At 41.4% G+C, this 16,681-nt stretch overlaps 1 protein-coding gene across 3 annotated transcripts in view; it reads left to right on the top strand.

The window, feature by feature from the left end:
- Nucleotides 1-16,384, top strand: part of KCTD1 (potassium channel tetramerization domain containing 1) — a 218,682-nt gene extending 202,298 nt beyond the window's left edge. For all 3 annotated transcript variants that reach the window (XM_077492602.1, XM_077492601.1, XM_077492603.1), the window contains exons 3-5: nt 3,841-3,985; nt 12,306-12,611; nt 15,060-16,384. In XM_077492602.1, coding sequence (XP_077348728.1) covers nt 3,841-3,985; nt 12,306-12,611; nt 15,060-15,218 — 610 coding nt within the window. In that variant the 3' untranslated portion in view covers nt 15,219-16,384. The remainder of the gene's footprint in view (nt 1-3,840; nt 3,986-12,305; nt 12,612-15,059) is intronic.
- Nucleotides 16,385-16,681: the final 297 nt, after the last annotated feature.

Genomic DNA, 16,681 nt, shown 5'->3' with positions numbered 1-16,681 from the left:
TAAGGTCTGCACTTCAAACTGTGTGTGTGTGTGTGTTTGTATGAAAATATATATGCAGGCGGTCCCCGGGTTGCAAACAAGAGTCTGTAGGTTTGTTAAGTTGAATGTGTTTGTAAGTCGGAATGGGTACATTTTTTTTTTAAGTGTAGCTCCAGCCTTTTGGATAGCATAGGGAAGGGTTAACACCCCCGTAAGTTTGTAAATCAAATGGTGTGTGTGTGTGTGTGTGTGTGTGTGTGTGTGTATATATAGACACTATATTGTCAAAAGTAGTGGAATGCCTGCCTTCACACACACACTTGAACTTTAATGGCATCCCAGTCTATTGAGTCCCACACTTTGCTACTGTAACAGCTTTAACTCTTCTGAGAAGACTGTCCACAAGGTTTAGGAGTGTCTATGGGAATGTTTGACCATTCTTCCAGAAGCACATTTGTGGGGTCAGGCACTGATGTTGGATGAGAAGGCCTGGCTCTAATTCATCCCAAAGGTATTCTGTCAGATTGAGGTCAGGACTCTGTGCAGGCCAGTCAAGTTCCTCCATCCCAAACTTGGTCATCCTTGTCTTTATGAACTTTGCTTTGCGCACGGGTGTGCAGTCATGTTTTAACAGGAAGGGACCATCCCCAAACTGTTCCCACAAAGTTGGGAGCATAAAATTGTCCAAAATGTCTTGGTATGCTGACGGCTTAGGAGTTCCCTTCAGTGGAACTAAGGGGCCAAGCCCAACACCTGAAAAACAACCTCCCACCTTAATCCCCCTTCCACCAAATGATTTGGACCTATGCGAGCCAGGCCTTCTCGTCCAACATGTGGACAGCCTTCCCAGAAGATTTGAAACTGTTATAGCTGGGGTGGGCCAACTCAATATTGAACCCTACCGATTAAGACTGGGATTCCATTAAAGTTCATGTGCGTGTGAAGGCACGTGTCCCAATACTTTTGACAATATAGTATGTGTGTGTGTATATATAATATATATGTGTGTGTGTGTGTGTGTGTGTGTGTGTGTGTGTGTGTGTGTGTATGTATAGATATATATACATATACATATACACACGCGCACACACACACACACTTGTGCTTATAAGTTTACATACCCTGGCAGAATTTAATTTCTTGGCCATTTTTCAGAGAATATGAATAACAACAACTTTTCTTTCACTCATGGTTAGTGTTTGGCTGAAGCCATTTATTATCAATCAACTGTGTTTACTCTTTTAAAATCATAATGACAACAGAAACTACCCAAATCACCCTGATCAAAAGTTTACATACCCTGGTGATTTTGGCCTGATAACATGCACACAAGTTGACACAAAGGGGTTTGAATGGTTATTAAAGGTAATCATCCTCACCTGTGATTTGTTTGCTTCTAATTAGTGTGTGTGTATAAAAGGTCAATGGGTTTCTGGACTCCTGACAGACTCTTTCATCCAGTGCTGCACTGATGTTTGAGTCATGGGGAAAACAAAAGAATTGTCAAAGAATCTGCGGGAAAGGGTAGTTGAACTGTATAAAACAGGAAAGGGATATAAAAAGGCATACAAGGAATTGAGAATGCCAATCAGCAGTGTTCAAACTCTAATCAAGAAGTGGAAAATAAGGGGTTCTGTTGAAACCAAACCACGGTCAGGTAGACCAACTAAAATTTCAGCCACAACTGCCAGGAAAATTGTTCAGGATGCAAAGAAAACCCCACAAATAACTTTAGTTGAAATACAGGACTCTGAAAACATGTGGTGTGACTGTTTTAAGATGCACAATAAGGAGGCACTTGAAGAAAAATGGACTGCATAGTCGAGTTGCTAGAAGAAAGCCATTACTACGCAAATGCCATGAAGTATCCCGCTTACAATACGCCAAACAGTACAGAGACAAACCTTCTGGCACAAAGTCATTTGGAGTGATGAGACCAAAACTGAGCTTTTGGCCACAACCATAAACGCTATATTTGGAGAGGAGTCAATGAGGCCTATGATAAAAGGTACACCATTCCTACTGTAAAACACGGAGGTGGATCGCTGATATTTTGGGGATGTGTGAGCTACAAAGGCACAGGAAATTTGGTCAAAATTGATGGCACGATAAATGCAGTATGTTATCAAAAAATACTGCAGGAAAATTTGCATTCATGAGCCAGGAAGCTGCGCATGGGACGTACTTGGACATTCCAACATGACCATGATCCAAAACACAAGGCCAAGTCAACCTGTCATTGGCTACAGCAGAATAAAGTGAAGGTTCTGGAGTGGCCATCTCAGTCTCCTGACCTCAATATCATTGAGCCACTCTGGGGAGATCTCAAACGTGCAGTTCATGCAACACAGCCCAAGAATTTACAGGAACTGGAGGCTTTTTGCCAAGAGTAATGGGCAGCTTTACCATCTGAGAAGATAAAGAGCCTCATCCACAAATATCACAAAAGACTTCAAGCTGTCATTGATGTTAAAGAGGAAGTAAACCCTGATGGGTTTACTTCTTCTCCGATTCCCTGCAAAGGTTAAGCATAATGGACTACTGTGCATCACATAGTAGTCCATTATGTGTCACTTGCCTGACACAGGAGCCAGCAAAGTCACTGTTGTCCCCTGTAGTCCGGAGCATCCATCTTCTCGGTGGGTCTCGCTGCTCCGCCGCTGTCATTCGATGAAGCCGCGATGACGTCACTCCCGCGCATGCGCACGGGAGCCGCCACTCGCAGCATTTCTCAGTTGACAGCCTGCGCACCGCTGTCTATGCGCCGTAGACAGCAGTGCCTGTCTTTCGGCAAATATCTTCTAAACCGTGTAGCTTTAGGAGATATTTCTTGGACCTACAGGTAAGCCTTAATCTAGGCTTACCTGTAGGTGAAAGTGGTTTGTAAAGGTTTAAAGGGGGCAATAGACGGTATTAGGAACTGGGGTATATACATTTTTGATCAGGGTCATTTTGGGTAGTTTCTCTTGTGATTATGATTTAAAAAGAGTAAACACAGTTGATTGATAATAAATGGCTTCAGCCAAACACTAACCATGAGTGAAAGAAATGTTTTTGTGTTATTCATATTTACTGAAAAATTCTTTATTCTACCAGGCTGGGTTTGCTTGACTGAAAACAATGAGCAGTGTCAAATAATCTGGAACACACACAATCTACATATAACTAAAGATCATATGATGTTTTGCCTCAAATTTAGGACAAGTGAGGGTGTCCAAAAGCATTTTTATTTCATGGCAAGAAACATCAACTTTTTTACTCAGAGTAAAGTCATTTGTTAATGATCTGTGACTTGAATTTTATTAACTGGTCTTCTTTAAGATAAAACGTCAGAACGGTATATTTGCACTTTCTGTAACGGAACCCTATTTGCTTGTTTCTTGCTTAATCTTCAGATCTGTTAAATGTTCTCTACGTAAATATATATACTGTATATACAATATAGTGCATTCTCTTCTTCAGTCTATTGATCTTACATGAACAGTGACACCCAGTGGACAAATGAGCCTGAAATGGTGTCATGAGTTTGTATAAGATGGTTCATGTTCCAGCTGGCCATGCATGCCTTTCTCCCGCTTTATCTTTGTATGCTAGAAAGATTGTCACCTAGCACATTTAGGGGCATATTTACAAGCAGTAAATGTGACATTCACCAAATATTCCTAGATGGTTAATCATTCGTTGTAATTTAAAATACATGTACCAGGAAGATTTACCTGCAGTGGATATTTGGTGAATGTCACATTCACTGCTTTATAATTATACACCTTTCTTTTGTATTTTGTAATGCTCCATCACATAAGTTTGTCTGCAGACATAATTGTTTTGGTTGATTTGAATACATTTTTATTATCTCTGCAGAATCGGGAGGCTATTCGATGGAACAGAGCCCATTGTTTTGGACAGTTTAAAGCAGCATTACTTTATCGATAGAGATGGCCAAATGTTTCGTTATATATTGAACTTTTTACGTACATCAAAACTCCTCATCTCTGATGATTTTAAAGTGAGTAACCTTTCTCCTTACTATCAGTACTTTCCTTCTGTTAGGTATATGGTTAAAAATTAAAAGTTTACATCCAGGCATAGTTGTATATTTTTTTTTTAGTTTTAAGGAAAGTGGAGCAGAATAGAAAAAACCCTGGCACGGTCTAACTACTATCTGGGGCTCTATTAGAAAGAATTACCCCCATTTACTGTTCTGTTTTAAATGGTTTCACAAGACAGGAAGTGAGGGGAAATCTGCAATAGCAACACAAACCTGAACCTGAAATAAAATGCTTTTATTAGTTGAGTAGATTAGGGGAAGGCTAGAACCTTGGCTGGCTTTTTATTGTTCTCTATTTATACACAGGTCTATCAGAGAGTAAACATTAAAACCTCAAAACATTAACATTAAAGTTGTTGTAAACTCTCTCATATACCCGGTGAAGTGACTAGCCTCGGGTGATACACTGAGATTAAACTAATACTCCTACATACGTTTTACTTGTTTATCTGCTGTCTTCTCTTTCCCACACCCCTTTAAAAGGTTAAAATCGTGTTTAAATCCTTCTCCATCTGTTAGTATCCCGGGGGCGGGGGGGGGGGGGAGACTGCAGGTACAGTTTGTGAGAGCTGATTGGAGGATAGGCACACCCCCCACACACAGCAGCGAAGGAAGGATACAGAACTGTGTTCTGAATAGACAAGCTGTGTACTGAGCTCCCTCCCCTCTCACAAATGTATCTCATGTGTCGGGAAAACTTCTCAGAAGTGACTTATGATGATAACAGAGGAATGAAGCACCAGAGAGAAATTACACCTACTGCTTTGGAGAGAGAGAAATATGTGCTTTGTTCACATTTCATGACTGAGGTTTAAAACCACTTTAAAGTGTATTCGAGATTATACTTTGTTTATATTTATTACATGTTGCCATTAGCATAGCATAACTTAAAGGGTTTGTTAACCCCTCTATTAGAGGCTGGCATAGCACACTGTGTCATTTGTTTTAAAAATAAGTGCTCTAAATACCCAATATCAGCTGTCTTCAGGCCAATCACATCACTGGCGAACACTTTCCAGCTCTGATACATTGCTTCTGAGGGAAGGGTTAGGATCTCCGTCTGACGTCAGCCAGGGAGATCATGTGGCCACTCGTCTCCTCCGCAGAAGCAATGTATCATAGCTGTAAAGCGGCCGCAATTAACTAGACTGGCCTGAAGACAGCTGCAATTAGGTATTTACAGCACTAATTTTTAAAACGAATGATGCAGTGTCCTATGATAGCCTCTAATACGCTGGCAGTGACAATTTTAGCAAATTTATTTTACAGGAATAGCGGCGTGCCAGGCCGCAGACAGACACAGAGAGGAATGACAGGCAGGAAGGAGGGGGGAGAGAGGAGAGCGGAGCAGGGCAGCTTATCACAGAGGGAGGTACTTTGACCACGGTGATTTACGTAACTCCTTCCTGCAGACTGTACACATAAATGCGGACCCGCAGAAAGCCTGAGTGAGGCCACATATAATCATAGCTGTGTTTGTTCTGCACAGTGTCGTGCCGAGAGCCCTGGACCTCATACTAACTATTGGGAGCTGGGGAGAGTTCTTGATCACCTGATTGTGGTTATAGCCTCTGATTGACTTTCACAGTGATTAGTCACTGTACAGCCCACTGCTATAATTTTTTTTATTTTATTAAAAGTTACATTATATCTATTTCTCCTTGCTAGAGGAGAAAAATGTAAACAAAGCAGTATGTGTAAAAATAGTAATTAAAAAATAAAGAAAAAATAGCTAGATCAGGGTTTGAGCTAGGTCAGGGCTGGGGTTAAGGTCAAAGATCATGCACAGGATCAGTGTATTTTAGGTAGGATAAAAAAAAAGTATTTTGTTAATTAATTGTTAAGTATCAGTGTTCGTATGTTTTAGGTAGGCTTAATCACTTAACCACTTGCTTACTGGGCACTTAAACACCCTTCCTGCCCAGACCAATTTTCAGCTTTCGGTGCTCTCACACTTTGAATGACAATTACTCAGTCATGCAACACTGTACCCAAATGAATTTTGTGTCCTTTTTTTCCCACAAATAGAGCTTTCTTTTGGTGGTATTTGATCACCTCTGGGGTTTTTATTTTTTGCGCTATAAATGAAAAAAGACCGAAAATTTGGAAAAAAAACGCATATTTCTTTGTTTCTGTGACAGAATTATGCAAATTATTAATTTTTCTTCATAAATTTTGGCCACAATTTATACTGCTACATATCTTTGGTAAAAATAACCCAAATTAGTGGATATTATTTGGTCTTTGTGAAAGTTAGAGAGTCTACAAGCTGTGGTGCGAATCGCACAAAATTGATCACATCTGATGTACTGGTGGCCTATCTCGCTTCTTGTGACCCAAACAAGTCAGGAAAGTACAAATACCCCCCAAATGACCCCTTTTTGGAAAGTAGACATTCCAAGGTATTTAGTAAGAGGCATGGTGAGCTTTTTGATGTTGTCATTTTTTTCCCACAATTCTTTGCAAAATGAAGATTTTTCATTTTCTTTATTTTTCTCCACAAAATTGTCATTGTAATAGGTTATTTCTCTCACGTGGCATGTGTATACCACAAATGACACCCCCCAAAAAATTCTGCTACTCCTCCTGAGTATTACAATACCACATGTGTGGGACTTTTTCGCAGCCTGGCCACATAGAGAGGCCCAACATGCAGGGAGCACCATCAGGTGTTCTAGGAGGATAAGTTACACATCTAACTTGTTGACTACTTATTACACTTTTGAAATACCAGGACAATGACACGTGACACTGATGACAGATGGCACTGATACGTGGCAATGATGACACTTATACGTGGCACTGATGACACGTGGCACTGATGACAGATGACACTAATATGTGGCACTGATGACACGTGGCACTAATACGTGGCACTGATGACACGTGGCACTAATACGTGGCACTGATGACACGTGGCACTAATATGTGGCACTGATGACACGTGGCACTAATACGTGGCACTGATGACATGTGGCACTAATACGTGGCACTAATACGTGCCACCGGTGACAGATGGCACTAATACGTGGCACCAATGACACGTGACACTGATGACAGATGGCACTGATAAGTGGCATTGATGACACGTGACACTGACAACAGATGGCACGTGACACTGACAGGTGGCACTGATGACAAATGGCACTGATACGTGGCACTGATGACAGATGGCACTAATACGTGGCACTGATGACAGATGGCACTATGTGGCACTAATAACACGTGGCACTGATGACAGATGCCACTTATACGTGGCACTGATGACAGATGGCACTGGGGACAAATGGCACTGACAACAGGTGGCACTGGGGACAGATAGCACTGCGGGCAGGTGGCACTGGGGTGGGGTGGATTGCACTGGGGTGGATGGCACTGGGGCGGATGGCACTGGGGCAGGATGGCACTGGGGCGGATGGCACTGGGGCAGGATGGCACTGGGGGGGGGGGCATGGCACTGGGGGGGGTGGCACTGGGGGAGGATGGCTCTGGGGGAGGATGGCACTTTTTATTAAACTTTTTTTTTACTTTTTTTTTTTTTTTTTTTCTTTTTTACACTGACGGCTGCTGCAGCCGTTCTTCTCTCCCCTCTCACACGCTGTCTGTGTGAGGAGGGAGAGCGGCGCTGAGAGATGATCTCATATGTTTACATATGAGATCATCTCCCATTGGACACGCCGATCACGCTGTAAACGGCCGCTGTGATTGGCCGTTTACAGCGATCTGTGTTTGCCTGTCCCCGGGGGACACGGCAAACACAGAACTTCCGCGATGCGCGCCCGCGGCGGCGCGCATTGCGGAAGTAAACACCAGGCCGTCCAGGGACGGCCAGGCACGGGAAGCCGCCCGCCCTAAGGCCGGCATTCGGCTATAGGGCGGGCAGGAAGCGGTTAAGGACCAAGCCTATTTTTGACTTAGTGTTTACAAGTTAAAATATTTTTTTTTTGCTAGAAAATTACTTAGAACCCCCAAAAAAAAAAAAAAAAAAATATATATATATATATATATATATATATATATATATATATATTATATATATAATATAATGTTTTATATTTATAACACCCTAGAGAATAAAATGGCGGTTTTTGCAATACTTTCTGTCACACCGTGTTTGTGCAAAGGTCTTACAAGTACACTTTTTAAATTAAAAAATAAGACAGCAGTAAAGTTAGCAGAGTAAATTGATACCCAACATGTCACTCTTCAAAATTGCGCCCGCTCATGGAATGACGACAAACGTTCACCCTTAAAAATTTCCGTAGGCGAAGTTGAAAAATGTCTACAGTTTCCAGTTTTGAGTTATAAGAGGTCTAGGGCTAGAATTATGGCTCTCACACTAACGATCACGGTGATACCTCACATTTGTGGTTTGAAAACTATTTTTATATGCAGGCACTACTCATGCATGCATTCGCTTCTGCGCCCGAGCTCGTCAGAACTGGGCGCTTAAATTTTTTTATTTTTTATTTTGACACTGTCTTTTAAAAAAAATAAATGTGGGTCACTTTTATTCCTATTACAAGGAATGTAAACATCCCTTGTAATATAAACAAAGCATGACAGGAGCTCTTAAATATGAGATCGGGGGTCAAAAAGACCTCAGATCTCATATTTACACTAAAATGCAATAAAAAAAAAGTAGTTTAAAAAAAAAAAAAAATCTCCTTTAAGACCATTGGGTGGAAGTGACGTTTGACTTCGCTTCTGCCCTCCAATGCTAGCCAATTGGGGGCCATCTTCCCCTCAGTCAGCATCCAGGCAGTGAGGGGAGCGGAGGCAATCGTCTCCGCCGATACCGGCGGCTCTGGTAAGCAACAGAGACAACCGGAGAGTGGCAGGAGGGGAGTTGGCACCTCTCCCGCCACCGATAAGTGATCTTGTGGTGAATCCGCTGCCGAGACCACTTTTATCTTAAAGCGAAACTCATGCCGTTCCCGAAAATACTGGGGTTATGGCATTACCAACGTACGGGTATGGTGATTTTGGGTGAAGTGGTTAAAAACAAGCAAAATGGGCACTATTGTTTCTGGATTCTACTACAGGTACAAACAACAAATAATATACACCGGTTTTATTGCTGTGATCATCTGGAGCTGGAGAATATATTTTAGGTTATTCTTTGGTGGTAATAAATACAATTTAAGATGATATTCATTACCTTTTACCACCAAATGAAAGCCTGATTTGCCCTAAAAAAAGCAAGGCATAATTCACCTGGATACAAGCAGTGTGAGGTAGTTGCGATATGTACAGTTTTGCCAACGCGTGTCAAAAGTGCAAAATTCTGTTAAGTTAAGATTTGTTTTACCCTCCATCATGAAAGGGTTAAACATCCTTACATATTCTCCCTGCTTTATACTGTTTAGGAGGGGGCCAAGGAGTAATGTTTAACATAATGAACCTTGTATGTAATGTGTTTGCAGTTCTTTATTATCAGCTTTAAGATTTGAACACTGTCTGTCCTAAAAGGGTATTAAGACCCCTTTCACACCAGGGCGTTTTGCAGGCGCTATAGCGTTAAAAATAGCGCCTGCAAAATGCCCTAAAGAAGCTGCACCATTGTGTGTAGTGTGAAAGCCCCGAGGGGTAGTTAAGTATAGGTATGGTAGTGAAGTATAGGTTTTTTCGGGGCAGAGTCACTGTGAGACTTTATAGATTTTCTTAGATTCATTCATGACTTTCTCCTTGGAAATCACTAAAATGTAAGAAATATTCATTTTTATATTATGTTGTGTTAATGGGAACACATAACACACATACAGTGAGGTTGTCTCAAATTTGACTGAAAAGTGGAAACATGTTTTAAGGGCCTGTGTCAGTGGGCTCTTGTTTACTTTAAACTTTTTCAGACCTATACAAGTGTATGGAAATGGGAAACCCGTTGAAGCAGGTCAACTACAAGAATATTTTTGTCTGGACACAAACTTTAATACAAGTAGCCTTTTTATAAAAGAACTGTTTACCAAATTCGTTTTTAGGATCTTTGGAAGAGCGGGACTTAAAAGTGGGAATGACATGTCTAAATATGGATTCATGGGGGAGAGTTTTTGTGGGTCAGGGAAGGATGCAATGCTGGACTCCAGACAAGCATGAAAGGATGCTCTTTAATCCAGCGGTATTCTGAAAAAATACAGGGCCATTGCAGACAATTTTGCTCCATTTCAAATGCTGGCTGTTATTCTGACCTGTTTGTTTTAAGGCCCCTTTCACATGGTAGGTCCTATTAGGTCAGCCAGTCAGTTTTTCAGTTGGACCTGATCAGATGGTCCATGTGCTCCTTTGGACAAGTGGCTGTAAATGGACAGAGCCCTCCCTGGACACAACCACCTGCTCTGCTCCAATCAGTCTGATCTGTCTTAAAGGGACCTAATACTTTGTAACTCACGGACCCAGGACAAGTATGCACATGACCAATGTCTTTCTGCCACACTTGTGTAGGGTCAGTGGCTATACATTTTGAGGCTAGAGGTTTACCATGACAGCCAGGTGATAGATTTTTTTAAAAAAAATGTCTGTGATGTCAGACTGCAGATTTTCGATCCTTTAAAATAATCTAAAAATTAATTTGCACTACTGCTTGTTTAACCACTTTCAGACCGGACCATTTTGCTGGTCAAAGACCAGACCACTTTTTGCGATTTGGCACTGCATCGCTTTAACTGACAATTGCGTGGTCGTGCGACGTGGCTCCCAAACAAAATTGACGTCCTTTTCTTCCCACAAATAGAGCTTTCTTTTGGTGGTATTTGATCACCCCTGCGGTTTTTATTTTTTGCGCTATAAACAAAAATAGAGTGACAATTGTGAAAAAAACGCATTATTTTTTACTTTTTGTTATAATAAATATCCCCCAAAAATATATAAAAAAAACATTTTTTTCCCTCAGTTTAGGCCGATACGTATTCTTCTACATATTTTTGGTAAAAAAAATCGCAATAAGCGATTGATTGGTTTGCGCAAGTTATAGCGTTTACAAAATAAGGATAGTTTTATAGCATTTTTAATAATAATTTTTTATTATTATTTTTTTTTTACTAGTAATGGCGGCGATCAGCGATTTTTATTGTGACTGCGACATTGTGGGGGGACCCATCGGACATTTTTGGGACCATTGTCATTTATACAGTAATCACTGCTATATAAATGCAGTGATTCCTGTGTAAATGACACTGGCAGTGAAGGGGTTAACCAGTGGGTGGCAGTGTAGGGGTTAAGTTTTCCTAGAGGTGTGTTACTAACTGTGGGGGGGTTGGGCTCATTTAGTGAACACTGATCTCTGCTCCAATCACATGGAGCAGAGATCAGCGCCACTAGTTGCTAGGCAGAATGGAGAAATGTTGTTTACATGGCATTTCCTCCATTCAGCCGTCCCGTGAGACGATCGCGGGGATGCCCGCGGCGATCGAGTCCGCGGGTCCCGCGACCGGACTCACGGGGGTCCTGACCAGTGCGGGAGCGCGCCGCTGGCGGCGCACTCCCAATGGCAGGGCGGCATTGAAGATTGGACGTACCTGTACGCCAATATGCCTGCCCATGCCATTCTGACGACGTACATCGTCGTGCGCTGGTCGGGAACCGGTTAAGTATGTAACAGTTGTTATATTGCCTTGCTAGAATCCCCCTGCATACTAGGACTCAAACTCAGATTTGGAGGGGCACGCTGTTTTGCATTGCAGAATGCTCTCATTCTAACACTGAGCTTGCTTCCTGGTGGGGCGGATGCACAAGGAGAAGGCTTTAGAGTGATGCCGCTTTTTTTTATAGCTGCAAGAGTACCATTGCTACACTTCTCTAGGAGGGCTCTTATAGCTATAACAGTTATGTAGAACATTTCTTATGGCACACAAATTAAGATTACAAGCCTGCATATCAGCGTCTGCTTTTTGAATATACGGTTTGAAAAGTTAATCGTTTTTAAATTTTGGCTTACTGAAAACTCTAGAGTCACACACAAGGATTTCTGTGTACAGTATATTCAGGGTGCTGCCACTGTTTTCCCAAATGTATACTGGAAATCTATTTGTTCACAGTGTATCAACTGGAGGGGTTTAGGTTGGAGCATGGGTACATGGGTAGGTTTTGTTTTTTGTGACAAAATGTCTAAACAACTACCTCTTGTAAAGTGTGCTCGATACTTCTTCTTTATACCATTTTAATTGTATTACTTTTGGTTGAACTTGCTTGATACCAGACTGACATATTTTATATGCTGAACCTCAATCATTATGTGATTTGAGTTGATTTTCTTTTTTTTTAAATCAACATATTGTTCCAGGATTACACTCTCCTGTATGAAGAAGCAAAGTACTTCCAGCTTCAGCCAATGCTTCTGGAGTTAGAGCGATGGAAGCAGGACAGAGAGGCATGTCGTTTCTCCAGGCTTTGCGAGTGTTTGGTCGTCAGGGTGGCTCCGGATCTCGGAGAAAGGATTACACTGAGTGGAGAAAAGTCTCTAATAGAGGAAGTTTTTCCTGAAATTGGTGATGTGATGTGTAATTCTGTCAATGCGGGCTGGAACCATGACTCCACACATGTTATTAGATTTCCACTCAATGGATACTGCCACCTCAACTCTGTTCAGGTAAGAAAATAGAACTATTTACTCATGAATTTTTAGGGAGTTGTATGTCTTATAATTTGTATAATTTCATTGTTACATGTAAAACATTTTCTGTGTAGGTTAGCCCCAAGTCTGCTGTCAATTCACACTTACCTTTAGTACATCACACAATTTGCATGTGAAATTTAAGGGGAGCATGAATGTCCCCAAAATGCCTCCAAAGTCCACTAAATACACCCTTCTGTGCAGTGATATGATATTTAGGAATATAACAAATTTAGATCAAATTTGTTTTTTTCCACGTTTTGCGCATGTGTAATTATGCAGGCTAGCTGTCGCAGTTTAACCACTTCAGCCCTGGAAGAATTTACCCCCTTCCTGACCAGAGCACGTTTTGCGATTCGGTACTGTGTTGATTTAACTGACAATTGCGTGGTCGTGTGATGTTGTACCCAAACAAAATTTATGTTCTTTTTTTCCCCACAAATAGAGCTATCTTTTGGTGGTATTTGATCGCCTCTGCGGTTTTAATTTTTTGCGCTATAAACAAAAACTTTTTGCTATAATAAATATTCCCCAAAAATATATAAAAAAAACACAATTGTTTTCCTCAGTTTAGACCGATATGTATTCTTGTACATACTTTTGGTAAAAAAATAAATAAAAAAAATCACAATTGGCCTATATGGATTGGTTTGCGCAAAAGTTATAGCATCTACAAAATAGGGGATAGATTTATAGCACTTTTATTATTATTTTTTTTACTAGTAATGGTTGCAATCTGCGATTTTTGTCGTGACTGCGACATTATGGCAGACAAATTGGACAATTGTGACACATTTTTGGGACCATTGGCATTAATACAGCGATCAAATGCATCGATTACTGTAAAAAATTCACTGGCAGTGAAGGGGTTAACACTAGAGTGCGCTCAAGGGGTTAACTGTGTTCCCTGGGAGGTGATTCTAACTGAAGGGGGAGGGGACTGACTAGAGGAAGTGACAGATCGTGGTTCCTAGCTAATAGGTACACACGATCTGTCACTCCTGTCGGAACAGAACAGGGAAGTGTGTACACACACTCGTCCCTGTTCTGTCTCCTGCTCACGATCACTCGTGGCTGGCGGTCATCGCAACCGTTGGCCATGAGCCTCGGCACCCCCGCTGTGCAGTGGATGCGTCTATCCCAACCCCACGAGCTGATGTATAGCTAGGACAGCTCTCGCAGGGGAGCCAACCTGCCGCAGTATAACTACGGCGGTTGGTCGGGAAGCGGTTAAAAAACCTCTGTTAATGGAAAACTACAGTCCCGACAGCCTTTGGCTGTGGAGAAATGTGGTAGTTCATTGAGTCTTCCTGTCATTGTGTCTGTTTGGTTATACGATGTATTGGCACACAGATACATGGACAGGTCTGCAGGAGACCTGCATGGTGCAGTGTCACAGTTTTGAAGGGGCCTAGTGCTCCAAAGTGTTGCACTGATTGTGAACAATAAATGAAGCTTATGATGGCCAACAGGGACTTTCAGCATCCTACAGAAACTATAATGTGCCAGGTTAAGAGAGAAATGAACATGACACATTTCACTTTTTGCAGAATGCTGGATGTCCCTTTGACCCTCAGTGGGGCAGTTTTCAGAATACATGCAGAGTGACAGAGAAGAGACTACAAGGGTGCTAGGGGCAAGCTACCACAGTGTAATTTACAGTTTTACACTTGCTTTCCTTTAAAGTTTATCTGTAAATACAAGTCTTCCTCTGATTGGTTGGTGGAGGATGTCACGATTTCTACCTCAGCTAATTAGAGGAAGACCTGTATTCATTAATAAAAATACCAGGTTCCCCCTGAATGGCTAAGAAGCTTTCAGGCTGGCTCAATTTGGTTTAGCAGTAGGCACAAAGGCATCCTTACTGCTGAGGAAGCTACTAAATTCCTGTAGCTGCTGACTTTTAATAATAAAATACCCAGGGATCCAACACTGCCACCATCCAGGCCAGTACTTCACCAGTCCTCAGGTTCCTGGTGCCACCATCTCGCTTGTGGGAAGCCAGCTGTTACTCCCTGTGGCTTCACAGCTGGCACCCTACTACACATGGGAAAGTCATGCTGCAGATCCTGAATGGCAATGCAGCTTCCTGGGAATGTAATGTGTTCTCTGGAGGTGGGGGGCGAACTTCTGCAGAAGTGGGAGCAGGTACCACTTATAAATAGGCACCCACTCACAAAAAAAAAAAAAACATCCAAAGGTGGTCTCGAGAGGAGGGAGAAGGAGGAAAAGTGGAACTTCCCTTTTTAGGTAAACTTCCACTTTTAAGTCATTGTAAACATGGAGATCAACTTTAAAACCACACATTGAACTTTTTGTGGAGTTCCTTTTTAATCTACAATAAAAATAACATAATTATTGCTATCTTTTGTGATAGTGATTTTGTGGTATAAAACTATAGTATTTTTCTCTTTTTGCTTGCAGGTGCTGGAAAGGTTGCAGCAGCGAGGATTTGAGATTGTGGGCTCCTGCGGTGGAGGGGTTGACTCTTCTCAGTTTAGTGAATATGTACTGAGACGAGAACTGAAAAGGACATCACGTGCACCTTCTGTTATTCGAATAAAGCAGGAGCCCTTAGACTGAGCAAAGACACTTTTCTTATGCAAAATGGGACAATTTCTGTGCATCTGGGACACAGGTTCCAGAATCAACGCTGATACTAAGACATTTCCGTCACCTCAAAAGGCATCAAATGCTGTTATTTGCACAGCAAGATCAGGAACACACAGCAGGACGGCTACTACAGGATATAAAAATGTAGAAATAAAAAAAAAAATAGCCCATAACATTATGAAAGGGTACTGTAATAACTACACATTATTCACAACTGATGCTGTACATTAGATAATATACCATATGTTTTATGTTCATGTTTTTATTCCTTGCATTACAGAGATTTACCCACAGAAAATATCCTTCTAAGCTTTGAGGGGCTCATGGCAGAGAAAAACCACTATATCCATTTTCTGCTGCATTTAAAACAGGACAGTGTCATAGTAGCCTGAGAACTGTATGAACTTAGAACAAAACTCTAGGGATGCCACGCAAAGAAGCTAATGTGATGTCTGCTTTTTATTTTCCATCTGGCAATGGAAACATGATGGCTGGAATCGAATTGGCTGCTATGGGCAACACCCCAAATTTACATGCGTTACTTTTTATAAACAGGCCCATTATGTTTACTGGCTTTACATTCCACAATGCCCAGAGAGTACCACAAGCTTATACAGCAAACAACTGTGGGCATTGTTGGCATTTTACTATAATTACTCACTCTTTTAAAGTGTATGTCTAGGCAAAGTAAAAAACATGCATTAAGTACATCTCTGCAATAAATGCACATTTTGCCATGTTCCTTCTCTGCACTAGGAATTCCTCCCCTATGTGCTATGGAGAGGAATTTCAGCAAGGCTGACACCACAGTGCTTGGGATTCAGTGCGGCAGAGGCAGCTCATTAAAAGAAGCTAGGAGCCCACTGGATTTCTGGGAGGATCAACAGAGACAAAACATAGTGATTTGTGCATGCTTTTTAGAGAAGTACAACATTTTTTTTATTTTTTTTGCCTGGACATACACAAAGGAATGAAAAAAAAAATAAGAGTGCAGAAAATGTTTGATTTCCAGTCTTTATAGATGTCCTTATTTGTATTTCTGGGTTTCCTAAGGTAGAAATGATTATTGGCAATGTACATGTGGTTAATATATTTGTACTTTTTTAAGCTCATTTAAAGTGTAGGTCAAGCCAAAACTTGTACTCCTAGTTTTGAATAGCGTGGGGAAAGACTAGAACTTCTGTTGGCTTTGGTAATGCTAACCGGGGACATCCGAGATTTCCCATCACTTTTTGTCCTGCTGACTACCTTTTACCAGGAAATGATGGGAATTCTTCAATTGAATCACAGACAGAAATGTCACACTTTTTATTAGAGTGGGGAAGACTAGAAGGCCTGAGTTTGTATTTCTGTTGCAGAATTCTAATGGAGTCCTTGAGAGTAGTAATCCTTCCATAATATTATCTAGACCTAAAAAATGTTTTTGGTTGGCA

This window comes from Lithobates pipiens, unplaced genomic scaffold (genome assembly GCF_037356315.1).
Source record: "Lithobates pipiens isolate NorthernLeopardFrog02 unplaced genomic scaffold, aLitPip1_a1.2 Scaffold_19, whole genome shotgun sequence".
Classification (NCBI taxonomy): Eukaryota; Metazoa; Chordata; class Amphibia; order Anura; family Ranidae; genus Lithobates; species Lithobates pipiens.
This window is presented reverse-complemented; position numbering and strand designations above follow the sequence as displayed.